General features: G+C 36.7%; 1 protein-coding gene across 1 annotated transcript in view; it reads right to left on the bottom strand.

Annotated features, from left to right (window-relative positions):
- Positions 1-15,622, bottom strand: part of LOC140326869 (microsomal glutathione S-transferase 2-like) — a 17,983-nt gene extending 2,361 nt beyond the window's left edge. The window contains exons 1-4 of the mRNA XM_072405849.1: positions 15,546-15,622; positions 7,454-7,553; positions 3,343-3,413; positions 916-997 (exon numbers count right to left, since the gene is read on the bottom strand). Of these exons, the coding sequence (XP_072261950.1) occupies positions 916-997; positions 3,343-3,413; positions 7,454-7,553; positions 15,546-15,603 (311 nt within the window). The 5' untranslated portion in view covers positions 15,604-15,622. The remainder of the gene's footprint in view (positions 1-915; positions 998-3,342; positions 3,414-7,453; positions 7,554-15,545) is intronic.
- Between the last annotated feature and the right edge of the window lie 6,261 nt (positions 15,623-21,883).

The raw sequence follows: 21,883 nt of genomic DNA, 5'->3' as shown, positions 1-21,883 counted from the left end.
AGATACAAAGGTGCATGCACTGGGACGGATCTGAGATACAAAGGTGCATGCACTGGGACGGATCTGAGATACAAAGGTGCATGCTCTGGGACGGATCTTAGATACAAAGGTGCATGCACTTGCACAAATCTGAGATACAATGGTGCATGCACTGGGATGGATCTAAGATACAAAGGTGCATGCATTGGGTTGGATCTGACATACAAAGGTGCATGCATTGGGAGGAAGTGCCCCAAAAATCATGGAAAGGGCCACAGCTTTGTGATCACTGGTGTAGATTGTGTGATGCCACAAAACCTGCAGCCCCTGATAGTCCCATCTCATTTTTTTTTAAGTTGTCATGGCAGGTGCAGAATACACACCATTACATACAAGATGAATATAAATAAAATGTTACATTTTTCCTAAGAGAAGGGAGTAATCTTTAGTATTGCACAGTATTCTCCAAGTACCCAGGAACACCTCTGGAATCTATACTGCCAAATATAGGGGAATGTTTTGTGGGTCCAGATATAATATTCAGATAACTCAACTTATAAACACATTAAAAACAAGATGATTACACCTAATTTTTGAATACATGCAGATTATAACATTATCTGTGTATCCGGACCTGCCTATATATAGTACTTATATTGCATTAAATAAACTTCCATATTAATGCTTTGGCCTTGTGAGTACAGGACTAAGAAAATGTCTTTTAAAAGTATAACTTTTTGTACAAAAAAAACATGATCTATATTATTTCTTTTTAATTGAAGGATAGAAAAATGGTATTGCCTTTACCAACGTGATCTTTTATATACTTGCACTTTAATAAATTGTATGACACTTAAGTTAAAATATCTATTACTAGGAATAAAACAACCATGAATAAGTTACATTGTGTTACACATGATCAAGAGACCAACTTACCTGCCTCTAGCAGACTGCGAGTAGCCAAAAAAGTACACGTGACGGCCATAAATGTATAATAAGCCGAACAGGGATGCCAGTTCTGAAATGACAGGATCACATTGGCAACGGCTTTATTTCATAGCAGTCTTAAATTATAATTGTTATTTTCCAAATCATATTGTTCTAAGCATTGAATAAGAATATCTCCTATCATGGACAGTGCTAAGCTTGCTACCTCCAAAAACAAACTTATCTCTATTTGTACTTCCTTCACACACCGACATTAATCAAATCCTTGCTTTGTTTGAAAACGGATCCTCTCCTGCTTCCAGTGTCACATTATCTACATCCATTAAGCCTCTACTAGTTCTTTAGCTGTATGACCTGCCAAAGCAGCTATTATTATTATTATTATTATTATTATCAAACAGGATTTGTATAGCGCTAATACAGACAGTGATATAGGAAGAGAGGACCCTGCCCCAAAGAGCTTACAATCAGTAGGTGGGGGCTATAGGACATTGTCTCAGGAGATTTGGTGATGTCACTACAGTGCTGCTTGCTATGGAGGATTCTATAATCAAGGACGTGCACCACATCAATATCTAAGCTTTTTTTCTTTATTCATTTTCAGAATGTGTGCTTTGTTCACGTCCCCTGCTGCTTTTTGAATATTCCCCCACCACTCGTCATAGGGGAAGAGATATGCCACCTCCAGAGTGTAGAGCAAGGCACTGTAATTTGGCTATAAGGAAACCACAGACATTAATTGTTATTAGTTATTTGCCTTCGACTGTTTCAGGCACAGCTATTAGAATTCAGGTTCTTCCTAATACTTGTGTTGTGTGCAATAGTTACAATATCTGGCTTTGCTGGCATCACACGATTGTATGCCATGATAATATTTTTATTTTATTTGGGTCCAGTACTACCAATACATTTTTAGTATTATAGTTTAATTATGATAAGTATTGATTAATATTAATAATTAATAACAATGATCATACAACATTATCTGTTAAAAAATTATCCATCATTTTGATCTTTAAAAGCTCCGCCTTAATATGCTTATACGGAAATTGTATTTGTATTAAGAAGTTATATGTGATTGCCTAATATGGCCTGATGTTGTTTGTATATATATGTATTACTCTAAATTCTCAAGAAAAAATAAAATTGAAAAAACAAAAGCTCAGCCTTAAACCTATACTTTCACAATGCTCCAGCACTACCCATTTCTTCTTCCCAGTCATGGCAAAATGCACCATTCTTCCTGCTGAAGGAAGTGCAGTGACCAAACCCAAATCGTATTACCTGGAGGGGGGATGAAATAATAGCCTCAATGGTGTAAAAAAAAGTGAAACAATGAGAAGGTGAATATAAAGTCATTCTTTATGTGTGGATTCTCCATAAAGATTTCACAGTATGTAAACCCAGTTCTAATGATTAAAGATATGACCCTTGCAATAAGGCCTTGTCAGATACATTTTACCATGCCATATTAGTGTGATAGTAATGGGTGTTCTTCACTGTTCCTTATTTAAGTACAACCTATTTATGACGTCAGCCCTGGGTAACCACAGCAAAGGTTTTAAAAGATATAGACAGACACAGGGGCTTTTAAGGCAAAAAATACTATTTTACTGAGTAGCCTTAAATGTAATAACAGTGGCATAACATGGTCAATTACAACATTAATTACTCAGCCAAAATTGCCTATAGAGGGTATTCTTAATGTACCAAGGGATAATTGCAGCAGATAACTGCTGGTTTAAGTGTCCAATCAATGATTGCAGCTGTCTGTATTCCCGACATGTTTCACCTTTACAAGGCTTCCTCAAGGGTGATTGCGACATGCAATGCGGAATGTCTGGACAATCAAAAGGGGTTTGTTCAGACCCATATGGATGTAATCTTCCTAGTGCCCATTGCAAAAAACTAAGTAACAGTGTGGGAAAAGAGAGGCAGAGAAACAGCCTGTTTTACTGCTTACTGAGTGGGCACTTTTTGCCTAAAAAGCCTTTCTGTCTGTCTATATCTCCAAGACTGGAGAGGATATACTTTCATTAGTAAAGCTGGGTGATCCAGCAAACCTGGAACGGATCTGGTCCAGGATTAAAAACATTTGCTAACAAATAGCAAATGACTTTTAAGAAATCCATTCCAGGTTTGCTCGATCACCCAGCTTCACTGATGAAAGTATATCCTCTCCAGCTTCCAGTTTTAATAAATCAGGGCCATTGTGAGGTTTCTATTCGTAATAAAAGAGAGGTCAACATGGGAACTAAAGCCAAGCATCTTACTTACATTGATGTGTTCAAAGTTACACTCTGCCTTGCATTTATCATTATTTTCTACTCTTTTAACTTTTCTTTTAATGCTATGAAATTGAGGTTAATTCCTTCCAAAACAAATGTAAATTCTTTAAGTGTACACATAATTTACCTTGATTAAAGAACCATCCGGCAGTCCAAAGGTCAATCAAAAATAGCCCATAGAATTCGATACAGTTTTGTCTGCAAGAGAGCATATTGTTACAAACCCATAAACTGAAAACAATACTGATTCTAAATCTATATTAAGTGGATCCCAGTGCAATTATTAAGGGTATTGAACACTGGGCAGACAAAACATGCTAGATGTGTCAGGGCTTGCCCAGTTTTTACAGCTGGTATAATGAGGGTTATAAAGTGGCCAAAGAACATATTAGGATTATTACTCATACAGCAGCAACATGTTACAACGGCCTTCTACTAGGGCTCAAGCCTTCCAGGAAAGGAATCATTTTTAAATAATTTGCTTGAGTTGATAAATAAATTTGCTTGATGTAGATAAATAAATGACTCAATTTCTTACACCATATTTTATAGCAATAAAGTACCTTTCTGAATTAAAAATAGGGATAATTTATCTGCTGAGGATATTTAAAAATGGGAGCAATCATTTTGTCCTATGAAGTGCAGTGAAGTGACCATTGATAATAAAGTGCTATTTGTAATAGTATAAAAAATATCTAAAGGCAAAACTTCAGATTTGGAAGGCATGGTGAAGGCCTAGAAACCCCCTTATATTTTTATTGTCCCTATTATAGAGACCCACTCTCTTATTGTCCTAATCACCAATGTTGACAGTAAGGTCAGGGTAAATCTAAGATTTTGAGTTCTCCCTTAAACAGGAAAAAAAGGGAAAATCATCTAGAGAGTCTAGAAGAAGATTTTTTCACTACAAAGAAAGGAAAGTATATTCATTACAGGACAGGAAGTGATGGAAAATCTTCAGCCAGAACTTTTACTGTAAAAACTACAGAAAACTGTAACACGAAGAAAGACAGAAAAAAAGAATCTGACAGGGGTTAGTTTTTCTATTCTTTGTTTTAACAGATTTTGATTGTTTTCAAATTATGTTATACAAAAACAGTGTAACAAAAATAATTTTTGGGGGGCAAATAGGGGTTACAAAAGATAAGAGGGGTCAACATATTTTAAAGAACATAGTATAAAATGTGCATCAATATTAAAAAATTACCAAGACTAGCTATGTACAGAAGATAACAGAGGAAATTGTTACATAACAATTGCATATATAAAAAAAGGCCAAAGTAGCAATTTCCTTTATTTTAATGATCTCCTCAATTAAATACCAAACCAATAACAATTCTACTGGGTGAGGTGTCTGAATAGTGAAAAGTGGTTCACCGCTAGTTTTTCTACCTTTTTAATCCTGTCCCTGCTGCCATTGGGAAACTTCCTTAATTGTAATGTGCTACATTGTTCATGTGGCTGTTTTTATTGCAAGCAATAAAACTGTAAAGGAAGTAATGCCCTCAAAAGTGTTTATAGTTAGTGAGTGAATTGTAATCATCATGTGTTTGTAATCTTTTGACCGTCTTGTGCAACTTCACAATCATAGTATCACTGTTTTTTTTAGCCAGAGTTTCATTAATGTTTACCCAAGCTCTTGTACTGAGGATGGGATAGTTGGACTGTTGTGTAAAATTTTGTCCAGAACATAATAAAGATCTTTTTGGGGTTTACAGTCTGGCAAAAAAGTGTGAAAATATCCCAATTTGAGCCCAAAGAATCTTGGCATTGTCATCTTGGAATATAATTTTGCCATCAGGAAGAAAAAACCTGTTCAATCGGTATATTCAAGTGGTTGGGTGACCTTTTTTGGGCAGATCATGTTGCTGATCCTAGACCTGACTAACAGAAGCAGGCCCAGATCATAACACTATGACTATATGTGAAATCCCTGAAAACCCTGTCTCCTATTAAAACCTGACATTCAGCCTCAGACCTAACCACACTGCAACCTCATTGCCAGTCTGAACTCAGCCTATGGATGCCTGCACTTTTCACACATCCCCAGACTTGGCAAATTGGCAAGCGGTGGTGTGGGTCTAATTCTATTACCTAGTTGTACCTACCAAATCCTTTTAACCCCTCCCACTGGGGCACTGCACCTTTCAAAAGTATTTATTCCCATTGGTGGGATTGGATTGTTCCACCTTTTATCCTTTTTAAGACCCCACACGTAAAGAAAAATTCCCCAAATTATAGATCTGTTAGAATTACGTTTAGCCTTAGGTGGCTATATACAGGTAGATAGGTGCATGACACAGTTGAATAATTGATACGTCCCTGATATTGATTCTTTACCTGTCATGTTGTTTATGAATTGACCAGACCCAATCAAGTGCTGCAACCCCCAATCCAATAGGTTGTTGTAAATTAGTAGGGAACATTTCCTAACAACCAGCAACAAATATCAGCACTCCCTGCTGTTTACTAGAACTACAAGCAAAGACGTTTTGTTATAATAAACAGCAGGCAGCACACCCATTGGCTGATAGTTTGCAGGGAGTATTCCCTGCTTCTTAACATTAGTCTGTTGGAGCAATGGTATATTACATGGAACAAAAAAAGCACAAAATGACACATTTAGGTATATGGTGTACAAATGCTTTAACACCCCTTGACTCCAACAAAGGCTGACTTGTTACAATATTAAATAAAAATGAAGGTGTTAGGTGTTCCAGCCACCTTGCCTGGATGGATGTAAAGCAGTGGTAGTCATACTGTGGAGTCATTTGACATTAATGCCTTGTAATGATCTGGTGGCTTTGTAAAACAGACATTAATATCTACGCTCCTGTGTTGCCTAATATGAATGAATTACAGGCTTTCACCTCATTCTCACTTTCACAGCTGAGAATGAATGGAGAAAAATGGAAATTCATAAATAAAATGACATTTTACCCAGAGGCAGCAAGGCAAGACAAAAAGGACCACATGAGGACTGTAAGCTACAAGCTGTGCAGCGCTAATCAAACTTGTATAGGTCCCTTCAGAAGAATTAGCCCCTATGTATTGCTGGTGACAGACATCAAACCATTTCTATGGGTAGTTTATTAAACAGTCGTCTATTCATGTTATTTTCTCTGTGTCTTGATTTTGACAATTTTTGTTTAGATTTACCAGTAATACCTATCCTAATGGGTGTTTTTGTGGTTCCATGTTATTTTACTATTGTACATCCATTTAGGCTAACTTACACCAAAAGAACAATTTAGGCAAGCTTGTTTAAAGCTGAGCACAAGGCAAAAACACAGTTGTAATACAAATATAGGAGTTTTTTATGTGCCAAAGGATTGGTGTTTCTGCCCATTCAGCCCTCAGATTTGCACTGCAAATGCACCTAATAACAAAGTACTCACAGTTCTTTGAAAATTCCATAGCAACTGACACTGTTTTTCAGGGGTGAAGTTTGACTCCGAAACATGGAGTCAGTTGGCATGGAACCCCAGAAGCCGTTGTTCTTTGTTCCTCCCCCAATCATGAACAGAAAGTGGTGGAGTGATGAGCATATTTATCAGTCATTCTTCTCCCTCCTCCTAACAGTGTATTCCTTGTTATAATAGAAGTACTTCCAGATCACTAACTGGCTCCTTGTGCTGCTTCTCTCTATCCTTACGGAACTCTTCTGTGCAGTGAGCCTACTAAAAGCTGATAGGAGGTTCTTACACTGCTCACATTAAATATATGTATTTATTTTTTTATTAATGAATACAGAGTTTCATTAATGCAGTTTATATTTGCCTGGAGTTTATCTTAATAGTTCACTGGACAAAATGCAGTAATGTATATTGGCAATGATTGGCTACATGTCAGGTTAGGGCTATGATACATCCTTGTGTATAAATCCAGTGTGGTTGTGTATTTGCTTTTTGGTCAGTATAGATCAGTGTTTATCAACCTTTTTACCATGGGGGAACCCTTGAAATAACTTTCAGGTCTTTAGGGAACTCCTACTACAATTACTATATCCACATTTCAGAGTATATTAGCATAGTGGTCAGAGGGAAGAATGCCTTTTACATTGCTGGTCAGTTGGAAGAATGCCACCTTAAAATCAGCCAACAAGATTATTGGTGTCACTTAAACTGATCTGAGAGGAACAAATTGTTCATTGCTCATCCCCCAGCAACCTCTGGAGGAACTCTGTTTGAGAAACGCAGGTATAGACAATGGTATCTGTGTATATTATATTCACATACTGTGCTCTGAAGGTTCTCTCAAACTCGGGAGGTCCAGTGACAGCGGGAGGTATCACCTTGTGTTTTATTCTACATTTCCCCACCAGGTTGGCAAAATATGCTGCAATGAAACAAGACAGTCTTAGATTATTTGAAAATATTCAGATGAACAACAAACACAATACAAAAAGTAGAGGTTGAAATGTAAGGATTAAGGTAATCTGCTTAAATTTAAACTTTCCTGATTCCTCAACATGTAAAATACAAACATTTCATATATTTTAGAGTATTCACTATAACACCAGTTTCTTGTGATTCATTTTTATGGCTAGGTTGAATGGTTCCAAAGTTTACACTGCATTGGGTACACTGACTAATGGATAAGTATTCGTCTATCATGATGAATATTGTGTTTCAGCATGCTTGGAGTTATCTGCTCATGGTTCTTGTGTTGTAATCTCCAACAAATATACCAGGAATGAGTCACAAAGTAATTGGCATTGAACATGTTTACTGATTAGTGGAATATTGTTTTACTTTTTAGAAAAAAGCATTGGAGTTGTTGATTTTCCATACAAAAGTGGGGGCAGCTTTGGGCTGAGCACATTCTAGGCCAGTAAGGAGTCAAAAACAAGTAAATAAAAACTGACTGTATGAAGGGAGCATAATTAAACAATTTTTTTAATGCATGGAAGGATGGAAATGTTGTCATTTGTTGTTGGCCCTACATCTATTAAAGCTCCTCAAGGATAGACTATCATAGAAGAATTTGGGTGATCCAGCAAACTTGGAATGGAATAGTTAAAAACCATTTGCTATTAGTTGGCAAATACTTTCATTCCTCGACTATATGCATTCCAGGATTGCTGTATCACCCAGGTTCCCCCATGATAGTCTATCTTCTCCAGTCTTGGAGAACTTTAATCCATCAGGTCCATTGTCACCTTTTGAGAGACTTTACTATTTTCTTGTTCAGTAGTGAGATAGAACACAAAATTATGAAAAATCTTGTAAGGTATCAGACAGAACAGGTACTTAAGGGAAATCTCTTCACTTCCTGTCTATATCAAAGGTATCAAAACAGAAAATGAAGGGAAAACTCCTGAATACTTGCCTACCTAAAAAGTATTAGAGAAAACAGGAAGTTTAGGGGAACCTTTGCATTTATCATAGAATATATGAATATCAAAGAAAATCTAGAATTTTCTAATTAAAAAGTATGAAAAGAAAGTGAAGAAAAATCTCCCAGCTTCCTGTCTATGTAAAATGTATTAGACAGAAGAGAGAGTGAAAGGAAATGTCTTCACATTTTGGTAATTTGATGGGTATTAGAATAGACAGAAAGAGGAAATTCAGACAAATATATAAACACAGAAGGGCTGGCAATATGTTATTGTTCCCTGTGTCCCTGTGAGGGAGATTTCTGTTGATTTTCTTGTCTAGGAAATGTCTAGTGTCAGGCAGGAAGCGAGAAGGAATCTTATCTATTGTGACACAAACAGCATCTAACTTGTTAACAAGAACAGACAACAGTTAAACTTGAGGTTGTAACTCTTCCCAATCCTAAAAAAATATTTTTGGCTGGAGTTAGGCTATAAGCAGGGGTTACCCACAGTGAACATGGCATGTAAAAGTAATCGGTAAAAAGAAACTGGCATCCGAATTATATGCAAATTTTAACTTTTTCAACAAATATTGAACTTGACTTTAACCTTTCCATCGGTCAAATTATTTTAAAAGACCTATATGGAGGCTTGGGGGTTATAAAAGCTCCGTCCTGCCCTTTTACAGAAAAATTCAAGATTTTAATTGATCATCTATTAACTATTAAAGTTCATCTCTGCGTTATGCATTTTTTCACCATGTGATCAATTATTGGGTAAGCCCAACTTTAGTCTAATGCTTTTACAAATGTAGTATAATACAATGATATTCCAAATGATACTTTGAAAGGTCACATAAATTTACCCTAGCACAATGCAGCGCCAACTTTTGGTGTGGTATTTTGGTCTAGTCTAACTCCCATTTACAAATAAATGTTTTTTTAATATGTGACTGAAGGAAAAAATGATCTCCCCAGGTTACTACACACACTATTAATATATTTAATTGGAAATTGCTTTTAAGTGAACATTTGCAACATTTTCCTAGCCTCCCCCCTAACACTCCTCAAGGCCCAATATAGTTTGAGTTTATTGCCCCATATGACCCCACAAATACAGGCTGTGAGCAAAATGCTTGTGCCATGTTACACTACAAGGAAGGCAACTGAGTTCTAGTTCATTCTGATGGGGAATTTAATATTCACACCTAATACAAAGACGGGCATGTAGTTTTTCCCTCAAGCACTGAACCTTTGTCTGTATTCAATGTGTGTGTAAGCTAATCTGTCTTTATGCCACCGGGCGTCAGGTGCATGAACAATGGAGAACCTCAGGGGATATGAATGATGAAATTGGCCATATTACAGATATTTGCATCTATGTTTACCCAGCCTCCAGTAGATCCTCGTGATAGGGAATTGTATACTTTTTAGGGAATGGGAAACATTTTGTGTTTTTTTTTATATTTACAATTTCAAATAGTTTTGTGCTGAAATAACAGTAAAGTCAGATTGTCTGCAGAAAACGTTTACTGACTTCCATGTCAGAATATCTAATATAACAACTTCAAAGGTTGAGAACACTCTGACAGTATCCATTCCTAATAATAGTCATATGGACTTAACGCCACAAGAAACCTTGAGAAAGATTTACACAAACACATTTTTATCTGAAGACAAAGGTAAAACAGACCTGATGGATTGTGGATTGTTGCTGAAGGATGAACCTATCATGAAGATAGCATAACCCATAGCTGTCCATGCTCAGTTATAAATACACATGTGTAATGTGTTCAGGATTATGATTTCCAGCATGGAATTTCCAGAAATCCTAGAACTGGGTGTAACAAGAAAAGTGTTGCAGCTGTGGGACAGCAATGACAAAATAACCTCACCCTTCGTTCATTCTCTTAGAAATGAGATCATTTTATGTCCATGTTTTCTAGTTCGTGGTATTTGGTTCTTCTTGATTATAGAAGAATGTGATAGTAAATGATATTTCACAATAGAGTATGTTAAAACAGTAATTTCCACTTTTCACCCCAATCAAATATGATATAGAGGTTATTTTTACCTTCTCTCAACATACCCCTATTCAATTTAAAAACTTCCCCCAATATTAGCATTAATTCCTAACACAATCAGAATCAGCAATCTCAGGTTCAAATTCTTTATGACCCAGGTGGTCCCTTGACTTTATGACCACTTTAATTGTCAAGGGACAACTATTAGGTATACTCTCCACTGGATCCCTGATACAAGAGTAACCCGTAAATTAAAATGTAAATCCAAACATAAATCCTCTGCTACCATCTCAGGGAAAACGCCAAATATGTTAATTATGTATGCTTAGTGTTGGAGAGTGGTTTTAGCTTATGTTTGAAGATCTGTGTATGTACCGTAAATGAAACTCTCAGCTAAAGGCCAGACATGTTGGTTCCTCCCTGCTCAGAATATAAAAACGTGTCTCTAAATGGTTGTTTAAATTAAATATGCATGGACTTTTGGTATGGTCACCCTTTTGTTGACAAAACCTTGACACCTTATGTGAGAAAGGACTCCCATCACAAGTGTAAACATTTAGATTTTATGCATTTATGCAATAATGGTCTGTTCACTCTTTTGACAGCTGACTCAGAACATATTTTATTATTATTTATTATTAGGATTTTATTATTGAAAGAATATTTGTACCATACTTTTTATTATCCTCAATCTCAATAATTTTCCTACAATTATATCAGCATGACGCACAGACAATTAGCATTTTTGGCCGGTGATCGGTAATGTCAGCCTTCATTTTTATCTGAGCACAGGTTTGCTCAAACCTAGAGGTCTGTCCATGATGGAGATCACACCATAGGGCAATGTAGGAAATACTTCACTTACATTTTGTTTATAAAATACAGAGCATGATGTGGTGCCTGCTGTGTCCTGTTCTCTGAGTAACACTTAATAGAAAACTTGAATGTGAATATGATCTTGGATAGCTAAGCACATTTACTATCCACACAATATGGTTTTATAAATGTGCAGGCTGTGATTGTTAAAAAAAAATTGCCATTTAGCCCCATTTAGGTCATACTGCTGCTTTGTAAATGGGCCCCTAGATCCCCAGCACTAGGAAAAAGGAAATATAACTAATAATAAAAAACAGCACTTCCCTTGCTCACACTAGTGATTTTGTAGCCTTGGGTAATTGATGCTTTAAATCACTAATGTTACTGATTAACATCAATTTGTATCTAGCCATTTAATGTCTATAGCTGATGGTGATTTGTGACAAATAAATCCTTTATAGAGCATTCATAATTATGTTCTCAATCAGTTCTGCAACTCTCTTTTCTTCGGTGATTTCAAGTAAGCCATAGAAGTTACATTTGTTGTAATGTGTTTTTCCTGATGAAGCCATGGGCAAAACGCAAAGGATTTGTGACATGGAGGTGTTTATTGTCTTTGGGGGATGTTACATGACCAACTAAATAATATACAAATAAGTTCATGCTAACTGAACCTGACTAATAGGCTAGGGAGGTTAGGTAGACCTGTGTTTGGGACTTTGTCACTTCTACACTGATTTTTTATATGTTTGTGTATGGAGTGTTTGTAAACAAGAAACCATAACTGTTTTTTGATATTGGTCATATGTATAAAAAGTCCTGTATAAGGCTTAATATACACAAAATGCCCATGTTTCTAATTCCTATTAATTTCAATAGGTCAGTCCACACCAGAGCCTTTTATTGATGGGCTGTTTACCTTCAATTACCTTCAGAAAGAAAAATAACAACAGTAGGCTTATGTGCCACAAAATACAGGCTACTGCTTTCCTGAAGTCTGGCCCATAGAGTTACAGTGTGGAGCTTTCAATAATGAGGTGTAAACAAAGGCCATAACCTCAGCAGCACTTACCAACACCAACCATATACAGCAGCAAACTTCCCGTGGCAGGATTCCCTTACCTAGTTGCAGAAGCAATGGATAAAAAATAGCCCTAAACCATCCTCATGCCTTGTTCTTGAATGCAGGCTTGGCAAAACCATGGGCACTACACATGCTTCTATAGAAGCTGGTGGAATCAGCAACCTTCTGCTACTTTATGGCTTGTGCTACATCGCAGTGTGCCTAACCACTACTTTTATACTGTCCTGTTTCATTCCGACTCTCCACCTTTATATCGTGCAAAATATGTCTGTGTCATTGGGTGTTAAATGATTTTAACTCACCTTAACCCCAGGCATTGTACATTAATGGGATAAAGGTTTAGAGGACAAGGTTTTTCTTGGTGACATGAGAACTAAAATATATTTGTGATATGTATTGCTTCAATGCCTGTGCAAGTATTTTTATGTTTAAATGATTGGGTCAAGGACCACTATTAGACATCAATTCTATTGGATCCCTAGTACAAGAATAAGATGTAGATCAAAATGTAAATCTTCCACCATCCCACAGAAACTCAAAATGCTACAGTTTTGCGGGATACTCTGCATAAAATGAAGGCAGCATGCACTCACAATCTTTTTTCTTGCTTGCTTATTCTAGTTTTAAACTCTATCTAGTCTACAGTTATTACAAATTATACCTTGGCATTGTGTAAGAATATTAGATAACAGACAAATAATAATCCATTATATAAAATATAATAAATAATATTTATAAGGCCCTAAACCCTAGTGATTGACTACATAACTGGATTTCAACTGGGCAGCATCTCAGGGTGATATGGCACTTATAAAGAAATGGATTTGCAATGTGTATGTATAGATCATTTGTTATTGAAATATCTTTGGAATATAGTCAATTTTTTCTGTACTTTGGTATAGCTAGAATATTTTGTCAGCACTGTATGTGTTTTACAAAGTTACAAATGTTGAACTGTTATTTGGAAATCTTTTTTTTTTTAGAAAAAAACAAAAATCAGTGATTTCTAATCCTGCCCACATCCAAGGCCTCCATCACTGCATGTTCTGTACGTGCTTTACATAAGCAAAGTAGGAGGAATTGGTGTTACCACAATGCAGTTTGTGGTGGGACTTCAGGGTAGGCTTTTGTATTACAATGACTTTAAAATGCATTGCACCTACACACATGTACTGATGTCTGGGTGCCCCAGAGGTGCATATAAAACTGGATAACAGGTGGGACACATAATAACATACTCGTAAATTAATGTGTTCTCTCAAGGTATGGAGCTAATGAATCTGCAACATAAAACCACTACATGAGGTCCTGGGGATTTCTAGAGTCGTTGCCCAATAACACTAAAGCCGCGTACACACTTCCAATTATAGTCGTTCGTCGTTCATCGTCTGTGGATCCGCCAGGACGTCGTTCGGATGATGATTGACACACTCCAGATTCTCGCCGGATATCAGCCCTGAGCACCATTGGAAGTGTGTACCTAGCTTAAAGCCTTCATTCTCCCTCTAACTAAAGGAATCTTGTATTTTAGATTTGGATAGAGAATAGAAGTATAATAAAACCACTGCCAAAATTTTAAGTTGCCACTAGAGTATAAATAGGGGGAGGATCTTTTTAATGTGACAAATGTCGAAGAGGAGATCCCTGTACATTTGAAGGATCTCATCATTTCCTATTGAACCTATATAGAAGAAAACAGATATCCCCAATGAGTCACACACAGCAAAAACCCCTTCAAAATCTGGCAGCAGGTTTAATTCTTTCCTATTATATCCAAAATAGAAAAAGAACTTGGCTTTGGAAATACTTTAAAATCCTTTGCAAGCCTTGACTTTTAACCAGTTACTTAACACTATAATGTAATGTAAGCCCTAAAATTAATTTTTAATATTTAACATTCCAACCCATCAAAACTTTACCCCTTACATATGCCAATCATACTTAACCACTAAAACACTGATGTCCTAAACCAAAACCAATCAAAAAACAAACTAAAAGGTGCATGCAACTTTAATAACCACCAAAAAAAAGTCTGGCTTTCACTGTATGATTTTACTGGTTGATGCCACAATAGCAACAACTGGTGAAGTGACAGGCCAAAATAAATTACTGAAACATTGGGTGATCTATTCCTAATGTATGAATATATAAACTGTAGTTGTTAAAGTAGAAATCAAGGTTAACAGTTAAGTACAATGTGGGTCATTTGACATTTTTTGGACTATTTGATGACCCCATTTCCTAGTTCAACTTTGAACACCTTTCTGCTTCTCAGGTGCTTACTTAGCACCAAATCAAAGATATTGGTGAATCACAGCTTGATTAGAATTGCAAATCCTATAGGAACCTAAATTATTCTTATTCATGAACTGTGTCTGTGAATAGAGATCATTGTCTGAAGTTTCACATTATCTGAAACTCGTGCAAAATTATATTTGTATTGATTTAAAAAATGCATTACATGCTAAAATACCTTTAAAGTTGGTCATTTAGAAAATATGATCATAGTAAAATATTGTATACAATACAGGAAAACTTATTTTTGTCAACAATATAAATATATTTGTATAAGATGACCATTCCAGAATCAATATTACACATGATCTTTTTCTATGGTATAAAGAAGGGGATACCCTAGAGGTACATTTACCTCTTATATGGCTTTGCGGGAATATCTGTTTAATTGAACAAATCTGTTTTTGGAAGTTACATCATAAAACATATGGCCAAGAAACAGTCTTACTGCATCTCGTGACCCTTATCACCGCAAGGATGCCTTTTATGTTCAATCCAATGATAATTAAAAAGCTACTTGGATCTAAAAGATCTTACTGTCCCATTTGGTGAACTTTTCAAACCGGTAATAACCAAAAACAAGCTAATAGCTTCAGGGATGTTCCTGTCATCAAAACATCTGGTCCAGAGCCCCAGCATTGCTAGAATGCGGAGAGATATATACAAGGTCCCAGGACATTGAATTGGGTAGAAAACTTCTCCCTGGTCATCTGGAGGAGTAGGAAGGACCCCTAGCTCTGGCACACATCAGGGCATATCAAGGCCAATGGCTGAACATAAGAATGAACTTACCTAGCTGGCAGGCAGACAGCAGAGAAACAGCAGCAAGCAGCACAATGTCAGCAGCCATGTTGCTAGATGGAGAGAACGAAAGTGAGTAAAGAGATCAGTCTTACCGCTAGCACAACACTCAGGAACGCCTACCCCATCCCTGTATGCTACACATTAACTCTTACCATGCAAAAATATTCTATAGACTTGCTTTCAGCTGCTTGAAATGCATTAGGCTGTCTGTCAAAAAGTTACAAAGTAATTATTTTTTAAAGAACATTACACTGCACTCTAAAATACATTCATAAGACTATATACTATTTAAAAGTAAATTGTCAATAGGAAATAAATACACATACCATTACTGTCCCTGTTTTGTAGGGACTGTCCCTCTTTATACCTCCTAATTGCACATGATTTGGAGGGACTGTCCCTTCTTCTACTTCCCAAGTGTTCCTGATTTGAAGAACATTTTTACCTCCCAACTGTCCCTAATTTGGAGGGACTGTCCCTCTTTTAGATCCAAGTCCCTCTATCCCTCTTTTCTCCTCAATTGCCCCTCTTTGTAGGTGGATTTGTACACCTGTATTAAATATTTACCTATTACAGGTGTTATTTTGTACTAAACATTTAATCCTGCTTCTAAATGATTCCATTGGTATTTTGAAAAGCTAGAATAATATGAGAAAAGTGCTTGTCAGTTTAAACAATCATTTTATGCAAATTTATTTTTTATGGTTTGGGTGTGTCATTTATATATTGCAAGCAAAAAAGTGTCTTTCTTCCCTATCTTCAAAGCTGGACTTGTTCAGACAGACTTGCAATTTGCTTTCAAATAAAAAAAAAGTTGTGTGGTAATAATATAACAACAAAAAAGCAAGTGTGTATAGCTGCGGTGCCCACACTTTTTTTGGCTTGTGAGCTACTTTTAAAATGACCAGGTCAAAATGATCTGCCAACAATAAAAAAATGCTAAACATATATTTATTTAAAATATATCGAGTATACTTTATATTTAAAATATATACATGTTTACCTTGCATAACAGCATAAACATGTATGGCACAATAGAATTCTGTACATTTTTGGCCATTACCTTACTCCGATGACATCTTAAACCGAATGGAACTTGCCAAAGTTGCATAGTCCGAAAAGTAGCCTCAAACAGACTTCCAAATGATCATCAGTCATGGTGGAACGGTATTTGGACTTAATAAGTCCCGTGCGCAGTAGAGTTTATTTTGAAAGGCAGGGCTGCGCGATCAACCCTCATTGCCTTCATGGCCTTCATTGAGATCTACCAGTGTCGCGATCCACCTGTTGGGCACCTCTGGTGTACCGTTTATATGAGACACAAAGATGTTTTCTATATATAGTAGAGTATGGTAAACTATCAGCCACCAAATTCCAAATCATTAGCAATTTCATCAGGCAACCTTTTTTATGACTTATGGAATGTACAGACTGCAGCAGCTTTAATTGTATTAAAGCAGAACTCCAGCCAAAAAAAATGATAACATAGCAACCAGTTTATGCTTCCACCTTCAATTCAGAGATTTCCCCTGCTGTACTTTTGTTCTGTCTCTAGATGTCCTCATTCTGATGGTTAGCATCATTTAACCCACTTAATCTGAGCCCAGATCACCCTGCACTACTCCAGCCTGTTATTAAATGGTGAAAAGAGAACCAGCACAGTAATGAGCCCATCTCTCAGTCACTCTTTTCTTCCTTACTATCAGCATGCTTCTTCTCAGCACATGAACTGTTTGGTTTCTTGTGTTTCACTTTTGTTATTTATTACAGCCAGAAAAGAAATAGCACTGTGTATGCGTTCTTGTTCCCATGGGATGCTGAGCAGCATGTTATTTACACTTGCTGGAATATCTATAGTTAAGTTTTTGGATACAGCTAAATATTTTATCATTTTGGACATTGTATCATGCATTCAGCAGAAAAATTCTGAGGGTTTGAGCAGGAAGGATTGGCATCGGTGAGAACAGTTAGGGATCTAGAAGATGATAAATCCAAGCTTGATGATGGATAAAAATAAAGTGAAATTGAAAGTCTGTTCTAAAAAACAATTTACTGCAGCCCAGACTATCACAGGAACCATACAAATGAAATATCACATACACTATCACCCAGGGGCAGCATCCAACTTGCTTAAACCAGCAGCTGCAGTGAACTCTAGATCATGTTGATGATATAGACAAAAAGTGCAGAGCTGGCAGTAGTAATACACATCACCTTGACTGCAGGAAGAATGTAACACAGAAATGAGCATTTTAGTAAGGCTTGGTTTCCTTTTCCGTTAAAAGAATCACACCTAAACTACAGAATAGCTTCTAATACTGTATGATGTTTGTGCTTATGTCAAAATACAATGTGCCAGAAATTATGATAAATTTCTCAAAGACATTTGTGATAATTGGTAGCCCACATAGAGAAGAGATATACTATGTACAATTGTGTGCCTACTGAAAATATAGTGATATAGAGCAAAGGGAAAATACCTAAAATACTAAACAAACATGCTTTAGTCATTTTACTTCTATAGGAAAAGTTGTTCTACTGTCATCTACCAAAAGACAGTATCTATCTATCATCTATCTATCTATCTATCTATCTATCTATCTATCTATCTATCTATCACCCAAATCCAACGTCACATACCCAGAGCTAGCAATGGCAATAAATGACAGATACACAATTCTCCAGTCCCACTCCACCAATGACAATCACAAATAAAAACAAGCAATTCCGAAAAAATGTTAAACAATTTTATATTTTGATTTTTTAGGTCAAACAAGCATGTTTATTGCTATGAGCTTGATCAAGTAAAGTTCAGTTTAATGAAACAAACAATGGATAAGGATACACATTCTTACTTTAATGTCAACTATTAAGTGCCAAAATATAAAGAAATAGTTTTGAATGCAATAAGGTCATGAGGAATATGTGCCTTTCCCAAAAAAATAGGCCATATCTCATGCAATTTATAAACAGACATATCTAGTATAGAGTCTAATGCACAGTATGGACATCTGTTTAGTTGTATCCGCCTAATGAACAGACATAAATCTGAGGTCTTATATCTGTATAATATATATATAAATGTATATCTTGTGAAAAGTCCTTGTCATTACCAAATCTATCCTTCCTATCTTCCTTCCTCTGGTTGGACTTTCTCTAATGGCAATCTAAGCATATTTACTTATGGTCCTGTTTCCTGGCCTGCAGTGAACCTTGGCAGACAGGCAGAGCTCATAGCAGGATATGAGTCTAAGCAAAATGAAAGTTGGCTGGTCAGATCTTGGCATGACAGCAGGAAGACATAATTAAAGGATATATAGATAGAAAGATAGATAGATACAGTAAACTACTAGATTCTTCAGGAAAATATTGTGTAAAAAATGTTAGCAAGGCCTCATGTTTACGACCAGACCCTGCAATGTCTATCATAGCAACTTATTTTTGAAGGCTTTGCTAGAGAAATGGAGTAGCTCTTCACATGTACAGCAAGTTTCCATATCCTCCAGTAGAATAAGTTGTAGCAGCAGTGTTTATGAATGGGAATTTTGTAGAACAATTATGTTGTCAGTGCATCATGATTTCTATGGGGCCTGGCATTGTCCAATAGATGAATGCAATAGAATCAATCTTCTTTCTGGAGATTTATTAAGGGAAAAGTGTGTTGGCATGGCCCAATATTTATAACAACGCCCCTCAGTATAATGCAGGAAAACAAAGCAGTAGAATTAGTAACTTTGCCAGATTTTAGTAAAAAAAAAAGCCTTGGCAAGCCCTCTTACTTAAAAATAGTTCCTGACATTACCCAGCACAGAAATACAATAATAATATATTTTGTTTTCAAAGTTTCCAGAAAATGAAAATGTACAAAGCACTGTATCTTCCAGTAGAAGGGAAAGGAGGGGATTGGAGATTGTTAGTAAAACACACTGGCAGTACTATTTTGTTGGGGCTCAAATTTACAATAGTGCTCCCTTCCAAACCACACTTTTGAGGAAATATGAGAATTCTTCATCTTGTACTAATGCACATTGTATCGCTGCATTATAAAGCTTAAGCAAGATTTGCTATTGTGGGGGCCTAGGACCTACATTATTTAGCAAATAAAATCTTACCATTATTTATTTTAGTACGAACAATTTGTAAAGCAATAATTGACAAGGTAACATAGTTAAAATAAAACTCTGCAAATAAACACATTGGTAATGTTCTTTTTCTTTGAAACATTATGAAGAAATTAATGTGCCCTTCATGTAAAAAAGCCCCCACATTATCTACTTTTGTCCTCTTTTTTGTGCAGGGTAAATCTGTGGAACAAGCACTGGCTCAGTCCCTTTTCAAATCAGCGATTCACAATAGCCATTAAAAAAATATTAATACATATTGGAATAGTTTTATCCCCACTTGGTTGCACTTGCAGGATGCCATCAGGACCTCCTTCTGAATCTGCCACATCAAGTAATGTGTTTGCTGAATGTTGCTTATTTCTGTGGGGCAGTAAAAAACTAAAAATGTATTGGGGCAGCTAGGGGTCAAATATGTATGTGGGTGATGCACAAACCCAGGACAAAGCAACCCAATACTCCAGTAAGATAACAAAGATGAACAAAACACAACACAATATAATAAACATAGTTGATTTAGACAGATGCAAAAATACTAAAAACCATATGTGGATAGCAACAACTAAATTTATAAGCAATTACCTAACACCTAAAACCTACACACTGTACAAATTCTTTCCTTTCTCAAGTTTTTTCACTCTTGCTCTCTGTCTCCCATTATGTCTTCTCTCTTTTCCAAACTCCACCAACCTCTGTTTTTTTTCTGTCTGTCTCTCTATGTCTCTTTCCATCCCCTACACACACTTCTTACTACAATCCCCAGAGATCCGATAGGAGGGACATTGCTATTTATGTGAAAGTGTGGGACAGTTTTAATTTCTTCCTAGGAACTGTTGCTAGGTTTAAAGTACTGGAAATTTATTAGCTCTTAAAGGTATATCTTCAAACTTCTTTATAGGTTTTGGTCAGCCATAGTGTTGAAGCATGGGGGTATCCATTGTCTCATTCTATATTCATATTGGCTTTATTAACAAGATCATATTGGCTTTATTAACAAGATCACAGAGCTCTCCAGTTTTGTCACATTACATTTTGGCAATGTCCTGGGAAGCGGATTGTCCAAGACTTTAAGCAAGATCAATAAAATTTGTAGTTGTGCTTTTTTTCAATCCTGATGCATTCATACCTGGAATTTAGGGGTTTGACATGGAGTCTTCCACAGTCATGGACTGTCCAGTGGTTTAGATATCTGCCCTTGGATACTCACTCTGGATCAGTGGTCTCCAATAGGCCACAAAATTCATAATTTTTAAGTCCCGCAGACCATTAATATGGATTTATTTATAAAGACGTGTAGTAGAAGAAGAGAGTACACATGCGCCAGGTTCGGAATGCACACCGCCAATGTGAGGGCAGCCATGTGTCACTCAAAGGGGAAGAAACCTCCCCCAGAGTGACGTGATGATGCCAGAACCCACTCATTTTCCCATCACAGGCTCACACCTGCTTGCTAAACATCCTGGGGGACAGTAGCACAGGGCTGTGGACACAACAAAAGTTGTGTTTATACGGGGGACGTGATCAGTGGGGTCAGGAGTAGGACCAAGCTGGGGGGGGGCACCGGCCAGAGACGGTACTTCTGTCCTCGCCAAATGGGGGGTTCTTAATGAATGAATGTGTTTGGTAAAAAGATCAGTAGGGATGGGAAGAGGAAATGTAGGATGTGTGAGGAATATATATGGAAGAATTAGTATGATGGATAAAGTATTATTGAAGGGGGTATGGAATTGAAGGATTAATGGAAGGGATGGAAAAATATTTAATGAGAAGGGAAAAAAAGGAGTCGGAGTGTGAATGAATTATTGGGTTGAATGTAGGTGAGAGTGCCAGGGAAGGGGATTGTGTGAGGGTAATTGCATGTGTATGTGTATTGGTAACGGAAAGGGTAATTTTTCTGTGGACCACCAAAATTTTCTCGTGGACCACTGGTGGTAATTTGGGGGATCCCCATTTGTGGTCAACCCTCGTTTTGTTTGAGTATGATCTTGTCTTTTGATTTTTCTTAGTATCAGCTGTTACTTGTCAACTTGCCAGTACAATCCATCTGTATCCTTGGGCAGCAACCTGGAAGCCATACGCAGCAAAGTCCATCACTCCTTATGGAGTGTACTAGTAATTATTCAGAACCTCTGCACAGTGAACAACCATCATGATGACAGAGTGGTTATGGAACCAGACAAGGCATGTTTTGCTGCATTTCTATGA

This window comes from Pyxicephalus adspersus, chromosome 3 (assembly GCF_032062135.1).
Source record: "Pyxicephalus adspersus chromosome 3, UCB_Pads_2.0, whole genome shotgun sequence".
Taxonomy (NCBI): Eukaryota; Metazoa; Chordata; class Amphibia; order Anura; family Pyxicephalidae; genus Pyxicephalus; species Pyxicephalus adspersus.
This window is presented reverse-complemented; position numbering and strand designations above follow the sequence as displayed.